A 22,437-nucleotide genomic window follows, 5' to 3' on the forward strand; every position below is an offset into this window, starting at 1 on the left:
GAGGTTTTTCTACGACATGGGATGCGCGTATCTTACGGCTCGACTGATTCTCGTGGATACACGCGAACTGTCTCGTCCACGTGCGTCGAGTAAGACTTCACCCGCTAGATGGCGGGTGTGGCCTCTCAAGGTTAATACAAGTGGGCAGATGTCGCGATTTGAACACGTAATTTGTTGAATCCAAACCAAGCGCTTAACCATTCGGTCAACACCACTCTTGGGGGGGGGGTGTTTTGTACTATGATTGCTTTGTATCGCAGTTTTTTTTGTCCGACTTTTATCTCACCTTTTCCATTTCGTTTGCTTGTTGTCGCTAACATTATTCGGATCTAGGTCTCGAAAAAATTATGTTCATGCATAGCCACCTAAATGGCCTGATTGATCCGTGATAGGATGTGGCTCGTTTCGGTTCATTATTGTAGATAGGATGGCAGGGACCGCTAAGAGCTATGTAAGGCACGAAGATTCATGCTATTCAGTTTACATCAAGATGTGATCGATTGAAAGTGAAAATCACAAGGCTTTGGGTTTAACAACTGCGGAAATCGTTGGAGTTCGATGATCGAGTCTAATGTAAACTACCGACCATTCGAACCCTTTGAAGTCGTCACTTCCGGATACATACGTGTACCATTCTCATCGGCTATTCCGTTATTCCGTTGGAGTCGAGCCATGCGCGATGCAGACCTAGCTCGACCGTGCATCCATATGAGGATCAATGTCGGGCTACGCCGTAGCGGAACGGCGGGAATTCATTTCATCCGCGATTCAACAACCCGAAGCTGCAAGTTTTTCCAAGTGTCAAAGAGACATTTTCTTGTCTCCATCGTATCTTGAAAGCGACTAGAGCATGCAGCATCACGATAGCAAGGCTGTGGACGATAGAGACTCGACGAAGTGCAGTGGACCAACCTAGCCTGACAAGAGTCGCATTCCATAGATGCCCGACAAGAGAAAGTTTAGTGTGCTGGGAGATAATGCACTTGTTAAACATAATATGTAATTTAGGTTTACTGTTCATTCATTTAGGTTTACTGTTCATTCTTTCCCTATATAAAGGGACTTGGCCTTGTAGTTCAATGCAAGTAATATACACAAATTTCACTCATCTCAACTTGGTATCAGAGCCGTTATTACCTGAGGAGCGCCCATTGAGTCTGCCACCCCGTGGCCGCCACGACGCCAGCCGCACCGGCCGCGCCGTCCCGGTTCTCCGACAAGACCGAAGTCTTTTCGTCTCTGCTCGCCACGACGCCAGCCGCACCGGCCGCGCCGTCCCGGTTCTCCAACAAGACCGAAGTTTTTCGTATCTGCTCGGCATACTTCCGCTGCTCATTTCGGAAAACTGAGACCACCAGCAGACTCGCCGCCCTCAGGCGACCCACATCCTGAAATTTCATCATCAACGGTCGCCGGACGCCGCCGCACGCACCGCCCCGCGCCACTGCGCCTTCGACTCAGGAAGTCCACCGCCGTTCACCGCTGTTCACCGGTGTTTTGGACATCCTCCGCCGTGTTTCTCCAAAAACCAACACCAACCCACGACTCGCCGCCCTCAGTCGAGTCGGCCAGCCAAATTTCGCCGCATTCCTCCATCGAACGCGCCCTCACGCGCCGCTCCAAGCCTTTGCGCGTGAGATCCACGCGCCGGCGAGCCCTGCACGCGCCGGCACGCGCCTGGACGTGCCCGGCACGCGCCTGGCACGCGCCGGCACGCGCCTGGCCCACGCCGACACGAGCCTGGCCCACGCTCCCAGCTGACGTCACCGCCACCGGTCGTTGACCTCCCGTTGACCGGCGTTGACCGGCGTTGACGTTGGCGTTGACCAGACCGGTTTTTCGGCCGGTTTGACCATTTCCTGACCGGTTTTCGGTGTTTTCCAACCGGTTCTTGAGGTATTCCGACATCCTGAGCTGGTTTTTGGTGTTATTTTTCCCATATCTGCGCTCAGTATACTACATTCCGTTGATTCTATAGTAGTAAAGTGCCTTTCATGGATAGAATGGATAGAATGGAAGTCTCAATGCCAATTCAGACTATTTTGAATGGTTCCAATTATATTTTATGGTCTCAAGAGATATCAAGTTTCTTAAAAGGACGCCGGCTTTGGCGTTATGTCACTGGACAAATTAGGGAACCTACTAGAATTGCTGAAGAAACTGATGATCAATTTGTGGATCGTTTGGATGAATGGGATAGTAGAAATCATCAGATTCTCACATGGTTTCGAAACACTTCGATCCCATCTATTCGACTCCAGTTTGGCCTTTTTAATACAGCCAAGGAAGCTTGGGATCTTCTTGATCGTCGTTATTCTAGTTCAGATGTTGCCCATCAATATCGGTTGTTAGGGACTTTATATCACATGCGTCAGGAGCAAGGTCAGTCCATTAATGATTTTCTATCATCTATGCATGCTATTTGGGATCAGTTGACCTTGTGTGAACCACGCTTGGAAGGGGATAGTAACATTCGCAAAGTTGCTGAACATCGTGATCGCATTCGTGTCATGCAATTTTTGATGGCTCTAAATGATGAGTTTGAACCTGTGAGAGCTTCCATTCTACATAGAGATCCCTTTCCCTCTATTGAGACAGTTGTATCAGATTTACTGAATGAGGAGACTCGGCTAGCTACCTTGAAAACGCAACGTCCTGCTGTGCCTATATCCATGCCCACGGATGCAGTACTTGCCGCTTCGAGTTCTTCCTCCATGCGCCGTCCATTTTGCAAACATTGTCGCCGATATGGTCATATGGCATCAAATTGTTATCGGCTACGACCTATGCAATCCACAGGATCGACCACTCAGCCTCGTAGCCGAGGTCCCTCACGAGGTCCCTCTGTCGGTCCATCTGCCAATGCTACCACTGTAGAAGCTTCTTCCCATGGATCGTCCCACACACTAGTGTCTCTAGAGGATCTTCGCACTATTCTCCGAGAATCTGGTACCTTTACTCCTCCTATTCCTAGCACTTCTACTATGTCTACTACTCCAGGTATTTCTGATTCTTGGTTCTTTGATTCTGCTTGTTGCAATCACATGACATCAAATTCTGCCTTATTTCAGTCTAAATCCTCCGCTTTACATGCACCTCATATTCTTACTGCCGATAATTCACATATGAGAGTTAGTCATACAGGAAACATTTCCACATCTACATTATCTTTAACTAACACATTCCTTGTTCCTAAACTCTCACTTAACTTGATCTCTGTCGGCCAATTGTGTGAACTTGGTCTTGATATTCACTTCTCTTCTCATGGTTGTCGTGTGCAGGATCCTCGGACGGGACAGACACTTGGGACAGGCCGTAAAGTGGGGCGTCTCTTTGAGCTTGTTTCCCTAAATATTCCGACCCCTTTTGCTGCTTGTGCTGCCACAGTGTCCTCTGAAACTTGGCATTCTAGGTTAGGTCATGCTTCCTTTTCTAGGTTAAGCTCTTTAATTTCGAGTGGTCATTTAGGTTCTGTTGACACTAAACATTTTGACTGTCTGCCTTGTAAGTTGGGAAAACATCATGCTTTACCGTTTCAGACTAGTGATTCTGTGTCTCATGCTCCTTTTGATCTCATTCACTCTGATATATGGGGACCTTCCCCCACTCCCACCATGGGTGGCTCTCGCTATTTTGTCATTTTTGTGGATGACCATTCTCGGTATACTTGGGTTTATCTTATGAAAAATCGTTCTGAACTTTCTCGTATTTATCGTGATTTCGTTGCTATGGTTAAAACCCAATTTTCACGAGATATTAAGATTTTTCGTACTGATAATGCTATGGAATATAGAGATACAGAATTTCTTCGGATTCTTTCTCAAAATGGTACTATCATTCATCGCTCTTGCCCTGGCACCTCTCAACAAAATGGTAGAGCTGAACGTAAGCATAGGCATATCTTAGATGTTGTACGCACTCTGCTCATCTCTGCCTCTTGTCCTGAACGGTTTTGGGGGGAAGCTTGTCACACTGCTGTTTACACTATAAATCGTACTCCATCACCTATTATAGGTCACATCTCTCCTTACGAGCGTTTGTATGGTAGTGTCCCAAATTACACTCTTCTACGTGTTTTTGGTAGTGCCTGTTTTGTGCACCTTCATCCACATGAGCGCACGAAATTAGAACCTCGTGCCCATGTATGCTGCTTCCTTGGATATGGCATTGAGCATAAAGGGTATAGATGTTGGGATCCCGCTTCCAATCGTCTTCGTGTGTCTCGTCATGTCACGTTTTGGGAACACAAGATGTTCTCCTCTATTCATCCCTTCGACCCCTCTACTCATGTTCCTTTCTTTACCAATCCTTCCGTGGACTTATTTCCAGAAGACACTACACCTCCATCCACATCTGACTCTTCCATTCCAGATGTACATTTCTCTCATCTTGAAGCAGGACATTCTGGTGACCCTACTTTGGCCACTTCTGACGTGTCTGCACCTCCCGCGGATTCTCCACCAGCGGTCATTCCTTCATCCTCTGATCGTCGCCCCACCAGAGTAAGTCAACCTTCTGTTTGGCTTCGAGATTACCATTGTTATTCTACAATAGCTTCCCTTCATGAACCTCGCACATACAGAGAAGCTAGTACTAACCCTCTTTGGCAGAAGGCAATGGTAGATGAGTTACAAGCTTTAGACAAATCTCATACTTGGGATTTAGTTGCTCTGCCTCCTGGTAAGTCCGCTGTCGGTTGTAAATGGGTGTACAAGATTAAGACAAAAGCAAATGGTACGTGGACCGCTATAAAGCTCGCCTCGTTGCAAAAGGCTTCACTCAGAATATGGCATTGATTATGAAGAGACTTTTGCCCCGTTGCACGTCTTACTTGTCATGAGCCTTCCATTTGTCGTCGTTAGCGTTGGCTCGCATTTCGGATGGATGTCAAAAATGCATTCCTAAATGGCGATCTCACCGAGGAAGTTTATATGGTACCTCCTCCTGGCTACACTCATTCTTCCCACCAAGTGTGTCGATTACGTCGTGCATTATATGGATTGAAACAATCTCCTCGTGCATGGTATTCCAAGTTTAGCTCCACCATGGCATCTCTTGGCTTTAAATCTAGTCCCCATGACCACGCTCTTTTTGTTCAACATACTTCTCGTGGATCTATTCTCCTGCTTCTATATGTTGATGATATGGTTATTACTGGAGATGATCGTCCTGGAATTTCAAAACTCAAGCATTATCTTGGTCAACAGTTCGAGATGAAGGATCTCGGACAACTTAGTTATTTTTTAGGCTTGGAGGTTACTTCAGACACATCCGGATATTATCTTTCACAAGCCAAATATGCCACTGATCTTCTTTCTCGAGCAGGACTCACGGACACCAAGGTCGTTACGACCCCTCTTGAGATCAATGCCAAATTTGATGCCGGTGATGGGACTCCTCTCCAAAACCCTACCCTCTATCGACAGCTAGTTGGCAGTCTTATATATCTTACTGTTACTCGCCCTGACATCGCTCATGCTGTTCATATTGTCGCCCAAGACATGACAGCGCCTCGTACAACTCACTTTGTTAGCAGTTCTTCGTATTCTTCGCTATGTCAAGGGTACGTTATTTCATGGCCTTCACTTTTCTCGCTCATTCGACATTGGAGTTGGATCGCCTATTCGGATCTCGATCGGGCCGGTGACCCTCAAGATCGTCGTTCCACTACGGGTTATTGTTTTTTCTTGGGCACTTCACTTATCTCCTGGCGTAGCAAGAAACAATCCACTATTGCTCGTTCTAGTACGTGTTCGAATATCGAGCTCTTGCTGATACCACATCGGAGTTATTATGGTTGCGATGGCTACTGGAAGATATGGGAGTCCGTCATCATAGTGGGACAATCCTTCATTGCGACAATCGCAGTGCTATCCAAATTGCACATAATGATGTTTTCCACGAACGCACCAAACACATTGAGATAGATTGTCACTTCATCCGCTCTCATGTTCTTCGTGGCACTCTACGACTTGTCTTTACTTCATCAGCTAATCAGATTGCCGATATCTTCACAAAGACACATCCACCTGGGCGCTTCTTAGATCTTCTCTCCAAACTCCAGTTGACTTGTTTCAACTCATCTTGAGTTTGCGGGGGGATGTTAAACATAATATGTAATTTAGGTTTACTGTTCATTCATTTAGGTTTACTGTTCATTCTTTCCCTATATAAAGGGACTTGGCCTTGTAGTTCAATGCAAGTAATATACACAAATTTCACTCATCTCAACCTGATGATTTTATCTCGACAACGAAGAAGCTTCAAGTACAGTATGCAATGTTCCCCGTTCCACCGACGCAAAAGGACAATCAAATCAACGGCTATCTATAAGCTTTCGCCTCCGAAGGGACGTTCCCGGTTTTCGTTTCGTGCCCGAGACAAGATCTTCTAGCGAAAGAGCTGCTTCCGCCCTCTCGTTCTCTCCATCTTTAAGCCCTTGGCGCCAATCCGGGGAGCTTCAGGACATAGGCAATGGCGGAGAAGAAGCCGACGATGCACGCGGTTTGGTATGAGTCTTACGGCGGAGGACCCGCCGGCTTGAAGGTGCGCTAATGTCTTCCGGCTCTCGACCATATCTCGCGATTCGCACACGCGCACGCGCGTATACGCATTTCGAAACTAACACCAGACCCCGTATATGTGTTGAATTAACAGAGTTTGCATTGACGAACTCTGTTAACTTGTTCTCGGACAACTTGTGCTGTCAATTGGAGCCTTTCTTGCTTTTTAGATTCTTCTATTCCAAACGGAACAGAGGAAGAAGCTGTTCAGTGTTCTCGAATCTCTGAGTTTGGTGGAAACAGAGAAGATCTTTGTTATAGAACGTTCTCCTAATGTGAGAGTGCACAAGGCGGCACAAAGTGAGCCCCAAGCTTATAGCCTTCTCGGTCACGTTTGTCTGTTTTCTTATTGAGCTTTTGACGATAACGTTTGCATCTTCTTTGGTCCTTTTTCGGCCAAGCTTTTTCTTTTTCTCGTTTCTTTGTCCGGTATGACTGGACCCGATCTCAATTTTGGTTGTTGGCGTTGAGAAAAATCAACGATGAATCAGAAGATATAAAACCAACGATGTTTTGGACAGGAATATCTGTCTAATAATTTGAAGTCTAAATTCTGAATTCGATCTGCTCCTACACCAGAAGAAGACCGGTAGAACCCACGGATCGACCTATAATCATGCTTATATACGTTAGATCCACTTTTGTGAGTCAATGTAAGATCCCTTGCTCGTGAAGTGTTTCTCTATGGACTGCATATAGTCTGGAATTTGGGTATTGGGAAACAGTGAAAAAACTGCTTTTCTTCAAGTTAATTGATCTCTTTATTTTTCTGTTCTTTCGTGAGCTGACATGTATTAATCCTAAAATCTGATTGATGTTATATACGACTCCTCTGTTCTTCTTTGTGTAGATACGTGTTTGAGTGGTTTTGGTTGTCAATTATCTGGGCGTCGGTTGTGCTTTTGATTTGCCTTACATGCCGTGTTACCTGTTCTTTGCGCTTCTTGCAGCATGTGAATATCCCGGTTCCTGACCCTAAAAAGGACGAGGTTTTGCTGAAAGTAGAAGCGATTAGTATAAATCCTTTTGATTGGAAAGTGCAGGATGGACTGCTGAGACCAATTCTTCCTCGCAAGTTCCCTCAGATACCTGGTATTGGGTTGAAAACCCGAAATTGCTTTTTTCCCCTCGTTGTTGAGAAAAAAAAGTGTGACGTCTTTTACAATGTATGGATCTCTGGGTGTAGAGTTATTTCTTAAAGATTGTTCATGTTTGCTTGGGTAGGCAATATAGTCAGTATAGTTGCATAATGCCCTCATTCATCTGTTGTGCTTAAGAGATGACTATGCCACTTTCATTTTGGAGACTGCACTATGTTATAACAAGAACCGATTCATGCAGACTATTTTACTACTTTCAAGCATTCATGTCTGTCATCATCTTCTCCCTATCTAACCCGTGGGTTCGAGCCATTCGAAAGGACGTGCGATTGCAATATCGTTTGGTTGCTTCTGGTTTGTGCCAGCGCACGGGAATGCTTATGCGTTTGGTATGGTCTCGAGGGCAGGACATCATGTTTCGAGGTGTTAGTGGGAATGATTTGGAGATAGGCATGTTTCTTCTGTCAAAGCATATGTACTGAATACAAGTGCAATTTGACGTCTTTTGTCTCTTCGCCTTCATTTTTACAGCCACGGATGTAGCAGGAGAGGTTGTCAAGGTTGGACCAGCAGGCAAGAAATTTAAACCTGGTGACAAAGTCGTAGCCGTCCTCAATCCCCTTGTAATGCTCACCCTTCTTCATGCCTTGCCTTTTATCTTTTGACTGGTCTTGGATGTTGCTATGATGCTGGATCAAAGACTGGAATCAGAATTGACCTTTTTATAGATTGAGAGAGTTCCTGGAATGGCTGATTTCTCTCCTAGTCCGTTCGTGTAACTCGTGCACGCTAGTTCAGACCCGCTAATGTTAGATCATTCTCGGCCTTTGTTTGATAACCTGACAGGCAGGAGGTGGATTCGCCGAGTTCACCGCTGCAAAGGAGAGCCTAACGGTGGCGAGGCCGCCTGAAGTATCGGCACCAGAAGGGGCAGGGTTACTCGCAGCCGGCCTAACTGCTCTCCAGGCCCTCACCCAATCTGCCGGGCTAAGGCTCGACAGGAGCGGACCGCTGAAGAACATCCTGATCACCGCTGCCTCGGGCGGTGTCGGCCACCACGTGGTTCAGCTCGCGAAGCTAGCGAATACACACGTGACCGCAACTTGCGGGGCTCGCAACATCGACTTCGTCAAGAGCCTCGGCGCCGACGAGGTCCTCGACTACAAGACCCCGGAGGGAGCCGCCTTGAAGAGCCCCTCCGGGAAGAAGTACGACTTCGTGGTCCACTGCGCAGTCGGATTCCCATGGAAAGTTTTCGAGCCGAACTTGAGCGCCCGCGGCAAGGTGATAGATCTCACCGCGGGTGCCAGGGCCATGATGACTTTTGCGCTCCAGAAAGTCACCTTCTCCAAGAAGCAGCTCGTGCCGATGGTACTGTCGTCCAAAGGTGAGAACCTGGAATTCCTGGTTAACTTGGTTAAGGAAGGGAAGCTCAAGACCTTCATCGACTCGAAGTATCCTTTGAGCAAAGCAGAAGATGCTTGGGCTAAGTCTATCGGCGGTCGCGCCACTGGCAAGATCATTGTAGAGCCATGAGACTTAAGTGCTGGTGTGTTCTTGAGAAGTGTAATTTCACTTAAAACCCTACGTGGACCACCACGTCAGCGATTCCCCAACAGCAATCGGCCGGAAGGACTACATTCGAACTTCGCTCAGAGTCCATAGGCAAGAGATTGAAAAGCTTTTTTTGTTGAATTGGTATCCGTACAATAGGTTTAGGACTGAATCGATAATCTTCTCCCTATATCCATCGTTTGTATTGTTTAAATATTGTTCAATAACAAACTCAACTGGAAATTATGAGCATTATTGATATTTTTCTAGTGAGAACATCGTATGTAAGTACCTGTTGTGACGGCTCGACCGTCTTCTCTTCCCCTTAATTCTAAGTTATCTCACTGGCGTACTAAAGCGGATACCTGAGACAAGAGGACCGATATATCCTCCACCAAGTATCAAGTGTCGTCGCACCACTTGTAACGACCCGGTTCGTCTCAAACGAGCCAAAACACCCAAAACAATATTCGGAATAATCACATAAGGCGACCATGATCGGAGCGTGAGTCTTGGTCGCAAATAACATTACAAGTAGAACCGGTAAAATGGGTCGACAACCCACTTTTTCACTGATTTATAAGATTGCGGACGGATCACCTAAAAAAAAATTTTTAAGCAAATTGAAATTAGTTTAATGGTGCATTTGTTTCGCAAAAAATGAATGATCTGAAAAATATCATCATACAAATAATCGTTTGTATCGCTCATAAATATGAACGAACGAACGAAAATTTTTATTTTATCGCGCATGACAATGATTAGACAGAAACTGTTGTTCGATAATGAAATATTTTCATTGACTAATAATTTCAAGCGATGTTGGTAATGCCTTCGAAATGATCTCGTCTAAATTTATAATGGGGCTTATGAGTGATAGAATGATCTCGAGAGAGACCTACTATACTCGTATCTAGGCGTGAACCTTGGCGCATGCGTTTGAGGTTTTAGACACTAAAAGACAGATCACAGCTCAATGTGATTGGTCTGAATTTACTGTGGACTATCGAGTGTGTTTTATAGATGAGCTCAAATCATCTGATGTATCTGCATCTTGCAAGACAACCGGCATATGCAAACAAGTCGTGTTTTTTTTTTTTTTTGGTCGAAACAAGTAGTGTTCAATACAAGCATTTTTCAGCATTTTAGATTTTGTTTAGTTTTCACGATGAATCTCAATAATAATCACAACTCGCGTGTTTCGGACACGAAAAAATAAGTAAATAAACAGAATGACTTTTTCGCATCGATTCGACAAGTTTTAAAATTTGATTGTATTATTTATAAATGTTAAGACTCGATTGCACTTTTGCAATAAGTTTGACGATTTCTAACGGGGGAAAATTACCAAAGTCACAAACCTATCAATTCAGTCATAAATCTTGCTTTTTTTCCAATTGAGTTCCAAACAAAGCATTTGTATCAATTCAGTTCATCCGGCTAATTTTAACCGGAAATCGCTGACATGGACGCCGACTGTCCTACTTGGCGTTGACATAGATAACTTTTAATATGATATCAATTAACTTCAATGAAATGATTTCACTAGACTCAACCAATTATAACTTTTAATATGATATCAATTAACTTCAATGAAATGATTTCACTAGACTCAACCAATTAATTTTTTTTTTGGTCGGTCATACTCTATTTCTCACTCACGATACACACTCAGACTTGCGCCTCACCTCTTGCAGGGCGTGGGCGTCGAAACCCACATCTTAAACTACGCGGCCCCACACCTATCCCCTGCGAAGGTGGGGATTCGAACTCCCCACCTCCCCCTTCTCAAGTAAGAAGGGTGGCCACTGGGACCAATTAATTATCTTGATCATGGAATATCATCGAGAAATAAGAATCTGTATTATCAAAAGATTTCCTGCATTATTTCTAGTATGTAATGAGTCAATCACCAACTTTGATTTCTTATTGAACAAAAATGGTGATATTGTTCCTCCATTGATCAAGAATTTTTATTTTTGGGAAGTATCGTGATCATCCGGTAATGGTTTCCATTTTTTCAAATGAACGATTTGAAGCCCTATTAATTCTAAAAAAGAATGAATGTATCTTGTAGGATTCTCAAGAAATTCTTCAATTTCTTCCGGAAGCGGATGATTCTTCATCTCCTTCTCACATTCCATGAATAGCCAGGAATATCCATGAATATTTTTTTGAATTTTTTATTTTTTTCCTCTTTTTCTTTTCTTTCTCTCTCTTTTTTTTTCCTTCCCTTCTTCCTCTTGCTAGCAAGGTTGACCTTATTAGCCACTAGTGCCGGCCACTAGCGAGGGCGAGCCTTGCCATGGATCGCCCACCCCTGCCCTCGCCTCTTGGTTTGATGACTAGCTAAAGGAAGAAGGGAAGGCAAAAAAAAAAAAGAGAAAGAAAAAAAGAATAAATAAATAAATAATTCGAAAAAAAAAATTAAACTATTATTAAAAATTGTCCACGTTAATCCCTTGCTAAACATCGTGCTCAACTTTTCGAGTATATCTTTAATCTCAATTGGATCAGGAAAAACACGAGCTAAAACTTGAATGATTAGCTCAAATAGGAAATTGTCTTAACTTGATAGCTTGAGGAATCGAATTTCTATCAAGGAAAATTACTTGATTAGTCGAAAACCCATTATACAGATGTCAATTCAGCTGTAAAGTTTCTAAAATTTAGTCCTAAACCTTTACGCGAAATTTCAATATAGTCATTCCGGACAACTTTAGCCTAAAATCGCTGACGTAGCGGTCCAGGAATCGCCAGCCCTACGTGGCACATCGCCGTATTAGGCGTCAGCGATGTCCGGGCGAAAATAGATCAGTAGGATTACATTGGAATTCCACGCAGAGATTTAGGACTCAAATGGCCAAATCGAAATATTTAATGATTGAATTGGCGTTCGTATGATATATTTAGGACTTAAATTAACTAATTTCTCCAATTTCCGTCGTACGTCTCAATTCATACACAAATCCGCTCCTTGATTTTGAAAGCGACTCGGCTCGTATGGTGCCAAAAGACTAGCAAATTTGTGAGCAATTCTTGTGTTTTCTATGACCAATAGGTTAACTCATTGTTCCTAGCTTTATCCGGACGTATCCAAATCAGGCTTCTTTCTATCGTTTCGACGCACTTGGTTTCATCCCCCCACCTTTCGCTCTCGTCCTTCTCAATGCTCAGCGGGTAGCAGGATAAGGGAAACCGAATCCCGATCATGCCCTCGCCTCGTTTCCCCCTCTCTCCGGACCTATTACGGAAACCGTCTCCCACCGAGGCGAGGCTATTCCAGTCATTTCCTAAAAGAGAATCGACGGCTATGAATACGCGGTTCGCCTCCGAACGGACGGTCCCGGTTCCGTTTCCGTGGCCCCGACAAAACCATCTCTTTCGCGAGAAAAGGGTGCTTCTTCCCACCTCTCGCTCCTCTAGATCTTCACGCGATTCGAGGGAGCTTCGGGGGAATCGGAAAATGGCAGAGGCGAAGCCGACGATGCGCGCGGTGTGGTACGAGTCTTACGGCGGAGGACCCGACGGCCTGAAGGTGCGAACGTCTTCGGCTCTCGATCGCCTCGCGATTCGTCTCTATGCACGCGCGTACGCGCGCGCGTATATATACGTGCGACGCGAAACTAGCGCCGGACACCCTGTATGTGTCGGAAGTAGCGAAGCTCGCATCGACGAATTGTGTTCGTGTGTTATCGGATGGCTTGTGCCGTCAAATGGGTCGTGGTCACTTTGGTGAAAATGTTGAAGCTGGCCCTTCTTTGCCTTTTAGATTCTGCTGCTGATGCTGTTCAGTGTTCTCGTCTGTTGGTTTCTAGACTCTGCTGGCGTGTTCTGTTCCATTTTTTATTGGAGCCGACGACCTTTGTTCTTTTGGGTAGTAATTGACTCTACGGTTGAGTTCCCGGGACGTAAGAAATCGAGGGGTAATGGTGAAGGTGGATAAAATTTTGACTTTTGCGCAAGCGCAGCGATGGAGTTCGGTCAGATTTTGCTCACGTGACAGAGTAAAACGCTTATACTGCTACGGATTGTGATTTTTAATGAATAATATGTGAGGATTCCGTTGACCGACGCAACCCTTAGGGACAGAGCTTTGGAAACAGAGAAGATCTTTGTTATAGAACATTCTCCTTATGTAAGAGAGAATAAAGTGGCACCTATTAACCCCCAAGCTTATGGTCCTCTTGTCCCGTTTATCCATTTTCCTTGCTGACCTTTTGATGATTAACGTTTGCATCTTCTTTTGGTCTTCTTTGTCCTGTGTGACTGGACCCAATCGCGATTTTTGCCTGTCGGTGTTGAGAAAAATCGATGATGAAGCAAACAGAATGTGTTTTTTACAGGAATATGTATCGTATAATGTGAAGCCTAATTCTGAATTTGATCTGCCCCTATGCCAGAAGAAGACCGGTAGAACCCGGGAATAATGAAAAATCCACTATTGTGAGCTAATGTAAAATCCCTTGCTCTGTAAGTGTTTTGTCACAATACATGTTGGCTGGAGTGTTTCTCCATTGACCGCATAAAGTCAGGAATTTGGGTATCATAAAACAGTGAAAAAGGTGCTCCTTTTCAAGTTAATTGATCTTTTTTTTTTTCTGTTCTTTCTTGAGCTGACAGATATTAAACACGATCTGATTGATGTTATAAATATTTCTTCTGTTCTTCTTTGTCAAGATATATCTGTCATTTGTGCTTTATATTTGCATTACATATCATGTTACCTGTTCTTGTGCTTCTTGCAGCATGTTGATATACCCGTTCCTGCACCTAAAAAGGGTGAGGTTTTGCTGAAAATAGAAGCGACTAGTATAAACCCTGTTGATTGGAAAACGCAGAAAGGAATGCTGAGGCCACTTTTTCCTGCCAAGTTCCCTCACATACCTGGTATTGTGTTGAAACTGGAACTTGCTATTTGTCTTGCCTTGTTGAGAAGAAGTGTGATGGTTTCCCAAATGTATGGATCCTTGGGGGAAGAGTCATCTCTTAAAGATTGTTCATATTTGCTTGGGTAGGCAATATAGTCAATATAGTTGCATTATGTCCTCATTCATCTGTTTTTTCTTTTATAAACTTTGGGCCAATTCGTTCATGCTATTTACTTTTGTCCGCTTTATCACTGATTTGGTGAATCTATTGTGCTTAAGAGATGACTATTTTATTTTCATTTTGTGGACTACAGTATGTTAACAAGAACCAATTCGTGCAGACAATTTTACTACTTAAAGCATTCGTGTGCGTCATTGTTTTTCCCTATCTAAACTGTGGCTGTGAGCCATTTTGAATGATTTATTGTTTGGTTGCTTCCGGAATGCGCGTGCGTATAGGAATGCTTGTGTTTGTGTGTGTGTGTGAGCATGTGCTGGGTCCATGTTGGGAATGCTGATAACTAGATTATCTGGGATTGTCTTGAGGGCAGGACATTGTTTTCCGTGGTTTAGTGTCAATGATTTGGGGTTAGGCATGTTTCTTTTGCCTTCTAGTATGCTCACTCTTTGAGCTTCATCTATGGGCTGGTTATTTTGTTAAGCATATGTGCTGAATATAAGTGTAACTTCGTATCTTTTGTCTCTTTGCCTTCATTTTACAGCCACTGATGTAGGAGGAGAGGTTGTTGAGGTTGGACCAGCAGTCGAGAAATTTAAACCTGGCGACAAAGTCGTAGCTCTCCTCGATCGCTTTGTAATGCTCACCCTTCATTTTTTGCATTTTATCTGTTGGTAAGATTGTTTTTTGCGATGATGGTGGATCACAAACTGGAATTAAAGTTAACTTTTTCACAAATTGCGAGAGTTCTTGGAACAACTGATTGCTCTCTTAGTCAGTTTATGAACTCCTACACGCTAGTTGAGGCCAGCTGATGTTAGACCATTTTGTGCTTTTATATGATAACCTGTCAGAAAGGAGGAGGATTTGGCGAGTTTGCCGTCGCAAAGGAGAGCCTAATGGTGGCAAGGCCACCTGAAGTATCAGCACCAGAAGGGGCAGGGTTACCAGTAGCCGGCCTCACTGCTCTCCAGGCCCTCACCCAAGCTGCTGGGGTAAAGCTCGACGGGAGTGGGCCACCCAAGAATATCCTGATCACCGCTGCCTCAGGCGGCGTTGGCCACTACGCAGTTCAACTCGCGAAGCTAGGAAACACGCACGTGACTGCAACTTGTGGGGCTCGCAACATTGACTTTGTCAAGAGCCTCGGCGCTGACGAGGTCCTCGACTACAAGACCCCAGAGGGAGCTGCCTTGAAGAGCCCATCCGACAAGAAGTACGACTTCGTGGTCCACTGCGCGCACGCTTTCCCTTGGTCAGTTTTCGAGCCGAACTTGAGCGAGCGTGGCAAGGTGATAGATATCACCCCAAGCTTTGGCACGATGATGACTTTCGCTCTCAAGAAACTCACCTTCTCCAAGAAGCAGCTCGCGCTGTTGTTGTTAACGGCCAAGGGCGAGAATCTGGACTTTCTGGTTAAGTTGGTTAAGGAAGGGAAGCTCAAGACTGTCATCGATTCGACATATCCGCTGAGCCAAGTGAAAGATGCTTGGGAGAAGTCTATAAGTGGTCACGCCACTGGTAAGATTATTGTAGAGCCATAGGGACTAAATACTGATTGCTGGTGCTTTTGTGGGTGTTGTCTATGGTAATGATTTGCTTCTTGCTGTGAATGTTGTTGAACGTTTTTGTTCATTTTCACCTATAGAAAGGTTTCTGGAATGTATGATATCACTTTGAACAGAGCGATTTACATTATATTGAAGTGCTTATACTTGTGTTCTTCCTTTGAATCTTTGAATCTTTTTCACTTGTACTTTTGGCTCAATTATTAGTGGCTGTCGCCTACCTAAGCTCAGCTTTATACAGTTCAATGCATCACGCGCACGGTTCTCGTACAATGTGAATTTTTTGGGATTATTTATTTTCGTATTAGGTTTCAGTCATAGTCACGTGTAAGATATTTCAAGGAAAAATTTATTATACAATAAAATACAGATCATGGAAACGCGGTACCCATAAGAATGTACGCCTATGTGGATACTCGGTACATGTCAGTGCCACATCAATTTTGAAGAGAACCTCTTTTTTACTATTTGAGAGCTAACACTAAGATGGTCATGTGCTATTTATTGGCAAAAAGTTCTATGAACTGAAGAGTTGATTAAAAGACAGTACAAAATTTGATCCAACTCTCAAAATCAATTACCTTGCAATTCGGTTAATCAGGGAAAACAATTGACGTCATGCTCACGCTATAATATTGATAGATATTCGATATTGTTTTCAATTTTTAGAACCATCTGTAATTTTGTCACTCGTTATGTTCACTTTCCCTGTTCTTATTTTACATATTGGCATTGATACTTTGATTTTGTTAATTTTCCATTTGACCGTAGATCTAATACATTTTCCCTCATCAAGGTTCCCATGCGGTGAACGTGCAAATACTACGTTGAAAAATTTATAAACGAGAGAAAGTGGCCGTCTGTGACGTGATTAAATAACAAGTTCATGGATCAATGAGATTGCATGACATGCCATGATGCGAAATCGACACGCAACTTGAATCTAACACTAAATATCCTTAATTTTTCATCGAAATTGTTTATAAGTTAGTATATTTCATAAACAAAATATCATAAAATCGGATTAAACTCTTAGATTCATCGTTAATGAATTATTATTTACAAATACAAGGGTCCGGACGTGGAACCCCTCTACCTAGAGGTCCGTAAATCCCTTGCAAATCTCATAAATTTGTTAATTCCAGGTTTTAGGCTAGTGCAAGTGATGACACGAGCACTTTGCATGCATTCAGTAAGATCTGAACAAGTATCCTTCAATTTCTGAGTTGGAAATCTCGACGCTTTACTCAAATATACAAATTTTATAAGTTTTGTAGCCAATGAATTATTAATAATAAACAATACAGACGACATAATCTTCTTGTGAATTATGTCTAATCAAGTCGAGTACATGTTGCGTCGATATTAATTCATCAAGTTAAATGGGTTATATGAATTAAGCTGATCGTGTTGATCTCAAGACACGACAGGTAATCTCGTCGGATCAGCGTCAAATCCGATGATTTCTATGTGGTTCACATCGTGCCACGTGTCGTGTGAGTAACTGTCACCCGGATCAGTCGTTGTGTTTCCATCAAGTACTCTAACGATACCATGAAGTAAAGCTATGGGATTTTCGTCGGAACTGCTCTCACTCGTGGAATCACATTCGGCGCGATTTTCAGGAAAGCAACCGATGACGGTTCTTCAAAGCGTTCTGCTATTGCAAGTGGCGGAGGAGAAGCTAATGCGCGCGGTTCGGTACGATTCTTACGGCGGAGGAGCCGCCGGTCTGAAGGTGCGAAACGGGGTCTGCTCTTGATTCTTGGTGTGGTGAGGAGACGTTCATTTCTCGATGATCTGAAGCGGAAACTCTGGATCTCCGTGCTTCGATCCGAGCCTCCCCGTGATTTCTAATCCTCGTGCATGCTAAATTTGCACGCCAATGCCATGAAACCGGAGTCAAAGGAAGGGTCCTTTGTAACCTGCTTGAAGATAATCAGTTACAGTGTCGTACTTTGCTTGATTCAACGTTTAATGAGTCTCTTTGGTTGAGCTCATGCTGCAACAGCTTTTGATTGTTGATGGGTACATGAATGAGGATCCATTGATTCATCACACCCTGCTTTGGGAAGGAAGAAGATAACAGGTTTCGTATCATAGAACATTCTCAAGGCACGAGAGTGAAAGAGTGAGGCTAAGCGAGCTGCAAACTACTGGTGCAACATGGAATAGTGTACAACCCTTTAGTTATTATCTTATGAATTTCATGCCATATCGAGCACGGAGTTCTCTATTCTTGCGTTGTGCTTATCCAATGATGGATCGCAGGGGCCGCGGGTTGCACCCAACTGCTTGGTGCTTGAGTAAATTTATACCAATATCGACGGAACTCGTAAATAATAGATATCTTGCCCCCGAGTTAGGAAGTGCAAAACCTTTTTTTAAATTTCTTCCTTCTGTGCCATCCGTTGTGTTTATCTAGTTCCCTCTACGATCTTCAAATTGAAACTTATGCACCTTCTCGGACCTGTTCTTTGGTGGAGCATATATCTTCGGTTCGTTCTGGTCGGAGTGGGATTGGACCTGATTGCAAATCTGAATCGGTACTACTGTTTTTGTTGTTGTTCCTTCTTGTCTGCGTTAGCTGTAAGGTATGAATCCTATAGTATCATCAGTGTCATGAATGTCTCCTTTGATCTTGTTTTCATGTTTTACAGATGAGGATGAGTACTGCTGTTTTCCACTTCAGGTTTGCTCTAGTTCTCGTACCTCATTACCTGTTCTTGTGCTTCTTGTAGCATGTAAAAGTACCGGTTCCTGAGCCAAAGAATGATAAGGTTCTGCTGAAATTGGAAGCGGTTACTATAAATCCCGTCGATTGGAAAATACAGAGCGGAATGCTAAGACCCTTTCTTCCTCCGAAGTTCCCTTACATACCTGGTAATGATCATGTTTGCCTTGCAATAAGAAATGTTCTGTTTTTGGCTCCCTTCTCGACAAGAATACGATGGTTTTGTAAAGTATGGGGCCTCTTTTTTGGGTGAAGAGATGTTTCTTAAAGATTGATCATATTTGCTTGGTGATGCAATACAAAGTACACTCAACATAATAACGAAGTATGAGGAAGATAATGTCCTCATTCAACTGCGTTACTTTCGTGCACTTTACTGTCAGATGATTTGGTAATTCTGTGATGCTTAAGGTCTGGCTCTTCATTTTGTGAACTATGGTATGCTAACAACAGCTGTTCCAGCTCTGAGTTTCATAAATGGCCGGTTGTTTTGTTAAGCACATGAACATAATCAACTACCAAATTGCAACTTTGGCGTGCATATCTTTCACTTCTCTTTAGCTGAAGAGATTCTTCACTTGTATTGTACAGCCTGCGATGTCGCAGGAGAGGTGGTTGAGGTTGGTCCAGGAGTCGAGAATTTTAAAGCTGGCGACAAAGTCGTAGCCTACCTCAGTATTAGTGTAATGCTCATCCCTCATGTTCTGCACATGTCATCTCTTTCAACTAGTTTTGCTCGCGTGGAGGATCAGTTGAGAGAGTTTTTTGGTAAAACTGACAGCTTTCTATGTCATCCCTCATGTTCTGCACATGTCATCTCTTTCAACTAGCTAGCATGAAGACATTTGTTTTGCCTGTCTGTTGATATAATATTTTCGGTATGCTTTAATTTGATAACACGACAGAACGGTGGTGGATTTGCCGAGTTTGCCGTCGCGAATGAGAGTCTAACAGTGGCAAGACCACCTGAAGTATCCGCACCAGAAGGGGCAGGGTTGCCTGTAGCTGGCCTCACTGCTCTCCAGGCCCTCACCCAAGCTGCTGGGGTAAAGCTCGACGGGAGCGGGCCACTGAAGAATATCCTGATCACTGCTGCCTCAGGCGGCGTCGGCCACTTTGCAGTTCAACTCGCGAAGCTAGGAAACACACACGTGACTGCAACTTGTGGGGCTCGCAACATTGACTTCGTCAGGAGCCTCGGCGCTGATGAGGTCCTCGACTACAAGACCGCAGAGGGAGCTGTCTTGAAGAGCCCATCCAGCAAGAAGTACGACTTCGTGGTCCACTGCGCGCACGCTTTCCCTTGGTCAGTTTTCGAGCCGAATTTGAGCGAATGCGGCAAAGTGATAGATCTCACCCCGGGCATCAGCACAATGACGACTTTCGCTCTCAAGAAACTCACCTTCTCGAAGAAGCACCTCGAGCCATTTCTGTTAATACCCAAGGGCGAGAACCTGGAATTCCTGGTGAAGTTGGCTAAGGAAGGGAAGATCAAGACCGCCATCGACTCGAAGTATCCGCTGAACAAAGCTGAGGATGCTTGGGCAAAGTCGATAAGCGGTCACGCCACTGGTAAGATAATTGTAGAGCCATAGGGACTAATTGCTGGTGCTTTCTGGGCGTGTTGTCTATGATAGTGATTTGCTTCTTGCTGGGAATGTTATTGAACATTGTGTTCATTTTCTTTCACTTTAGACAGATTTCTGGAAAGCGTAATATCACTTTGAACGGAGCGATTTTACATTACAATGAAATGCTTATGAATGTGTTCTCTTTGAATCTTTGTCTTCTTTGTCGCTTGTACTTTTGGCTCAATAGCTTGAAAACAGTTGAATTCTGCTATATCTTTGCTCCTTATTCTTGTACTTCTACTCTTCACTACCAAACTTAACTACTAATTATCAGCGCCATTAGAATTTTTCCGTGAACGGGCCCTCGTACCATGAGTAAACTCTTAGTGAACTTACCACAACGTGGAAGTAATTATGATGACGTGTTTACCTTCTTCGCTATTTGCCTAAAAAGTTCGGAACACGTAACATAATTCATATTATCTCAGTGACGTATTTTCACATATGTCCATGACAAGAGCACCCATACATGTACTTCACTAATTGTCGAGTATCATCACACCGCTTGTAATGGCTCGATCCGTCTATGTGGGCAAACTTTCAAAAGAATTGATGATGAATATAACATTGCAAAAAGGGTTGGTGAAATGAAACCCAGCGTACTTCCAACTTGCATGACCACTCACCCATTATTATTCATTTTATTCTAATTGTGGCCATATTATACTTAATTTAAGCTTATTGTGTCTTACCATAGTATTCGATGTATTTTTTTTTAAATTTTTTGGACCCTTTGTTATCGTATTAGGTATCAATCATAGTCATCTGTAAACTAATTTAAGGAAAAATTTAGTAGACAAGAAAGTCCAGATCACATAAACGCAATACACATAAATATGTGAGCCTATGCTGATAATCGTGTTGAAATTAAAGGGATTGGACGATGATTGAGGACACATGATACGCTACGAATGCGCCGTGTGTCATTGTCACATCGATTTAAGGAGAACCTCTTCTTTACTATTTGAAAGCTAACGATAAGATGGTCATATGCGATATATTAGCAAAGAATTGTATAAACTTGAGAGCACATAAAAAAAATTTTGTTCGAACTTCAAACTCAATTACCTTGCAATTTAGTTGATTAGACTAAGGAGCTGATGTCATGCTTACGCCATAATTTTGATGTACAGTCAATATTACTCTCAAACTTTAGAATTATCCGTAGTTTTGTTGCTCTATTTACTTTACTTTTATGAAATAAATTTATGGTCTATTATCGAAATTAAAGTCGAGTTTTTGAAATTTAATGCTAATTCTAATTTGTCTCCTAGCTTTGATAGTGATGTTTGTCCTAATTGTTATTCCAATTTGTCTTGTAGCTTTGATAGTGATAATTGTCCTACTTGATGAAAAGTCTATTTATACTGTCTTTTGAAAAATTGGATATACAAATAAAAATGAAGAGTTATTTTGCCTTTTCTCATCTTACATATTGACATTGATACTTTGATTTTGTTAATTTTCCATTGACAACAAATGTGATACCTTCTCCCACAAATAGAAAATACTCTGTCAAAAAAAGTTTATAAACCTTGCCAATACCATAGTCAAGAATCAAGATAATGATTCCCTTTCGTCCGAAGTCGTGATTGTTCGCGAATCATGCCTTTCCTGGGGAGCTTCTCGATAGCAAGTGGGGGATACGAAGCTAGTGCACGCGATTTCTTACCAAAGTGGGGGAACCGTCGTTTCCAAGGCGCGAGACCTTTTGCTTTTGATTGTTATTGGCGAGACATATACCATAGTAGAAGATTCGAATAAAAAACTCTAGGTTTACTATAAATAGAGCGACAAGAACAGTGGCCTCAGTAGAGCTGTCAAAATGGGTCTATGATCTACTTCTTAATCCATGTACAATGGACCGAATTATTGTATGGGTTAAGTAAAATTTGGAACAAAAAGGAATTGGCAGGAGTTAATAAAAAGCTAAGCCCAATGGGGTTTTTAACGGGTTTACACCTTACCCAACCCAGCTAAAAGGTCGAACGCAGAAATCTTATAAACATGATTAAGACAGCTTAGGAGGAGAAGGTGGGCTTAAATTGAGGTCGCTCGTTTTTTTCAAGTAAGTCAATGAGATGAGGTGGCTTGTTATGGTTCATATGTTTTTATTCTACTATTCCAACGATTCTGGTCGGTTTAGGGCAAGCTTTTCTTTTCTTTGCTTTGCTTTAATCTTTTCTCTTTTTTGACCTTTTAATCTCATTTTGATTGTGGTTTGATTATTTACAGCAA

The 22,437-nt window shown here is 43.1% G+C and overlaps 3 protein-coding genes across 3 annotated transcripts; all 3 read left to right on the top strand.

Moving 5' to 3' along the window:
• The first annotated feature begins 6,242 nt into the window (after positions 1-6,242).
• LOC115690551 (chloroplast envelope quinone oxidoreductase homolog) lies at positions 6,243-9,237 on the top strand. The gene is made up of 4 exons (XM_030616933.2): positions 6,243-6,546; positions 7,514-7,655; positions 8,195-8,286; positions 8,510-9,237. The coding sequence occupies exons 1-4, from the start codon at positions 6,475-6,477 to the stop codon at positions 9,197-9,199; spliced, it is 996 nt and encodes a 331-aa protein (XP_030472793.1). The 5' UTR covers positions 6,243-6,474; the 3' UTR covers positions 9,200-9,237.
• Positions 9,238-12,594: 3,357 nt separating this feature from the next.
• Positions 12,595-15,999, top strand: LOC115690550 (chloroplast envelope quinone oxidoreductase homolog). The gene is made up of 4 exons (XM_030616931.2): positions 12,595-12,755; positions 13,966-14,107; positions 14,811-14,902; positions 15,121-15,999. Exons 1-4 carry the CDS (start codon positions 12,684-12,686, stop codon positions 15,808-15,810), a joined length of 996 nt encoding a protein of 331 aa, XP_030472791.1. The 5' UTR covers positions 12,595-12,683; the 3' UTR covers positions 15,811-15,999.
• A 1,378-nt stretch (positions 16,000-17,377) lies between these two features.
• Positions 17,378-20,358, top strand: LOC115690553 (chloroplast envelope quinone oxidoreductase homolog). Its single transcript, XM_030616935.2, has 4 exons — positions 17,378-17,572; positions 18,576-18,717; positions 19,160-19,251; positions 19,474-20,358. The coding sequence occupies exons 1-4, from the start codon at positions 17,402-17,404 to the stop codon at positions 20,161-20,163; spliced, it is 1,095 nt and encodes a 364-aa protein (XP_030472795.2). The 5' UTR covers positions 17,378-17,401; the 3' UTR covers positions 20,164-20,358.
• The last annotated feature ends 2,079 nt before the right edge of the window (positions 20,359-22,437 follow it).

Source organism: Syzygium oleosum, unplaced genomic scaffold (assembly GCF_021117445.2).
Source record: "Syzygium oleosum isolate NSW1041296 unplaced genomic scaffold, Sole_v2.1 Sole_v2.09, whole genome shotgun sequence".
Lineage (NCBI taxonomy): Eukaryota > Viridiplantae > Streptophyta > Magnoliopsida > Myrtales > Myrtaceae > Syzygium > Syzygium oleosum.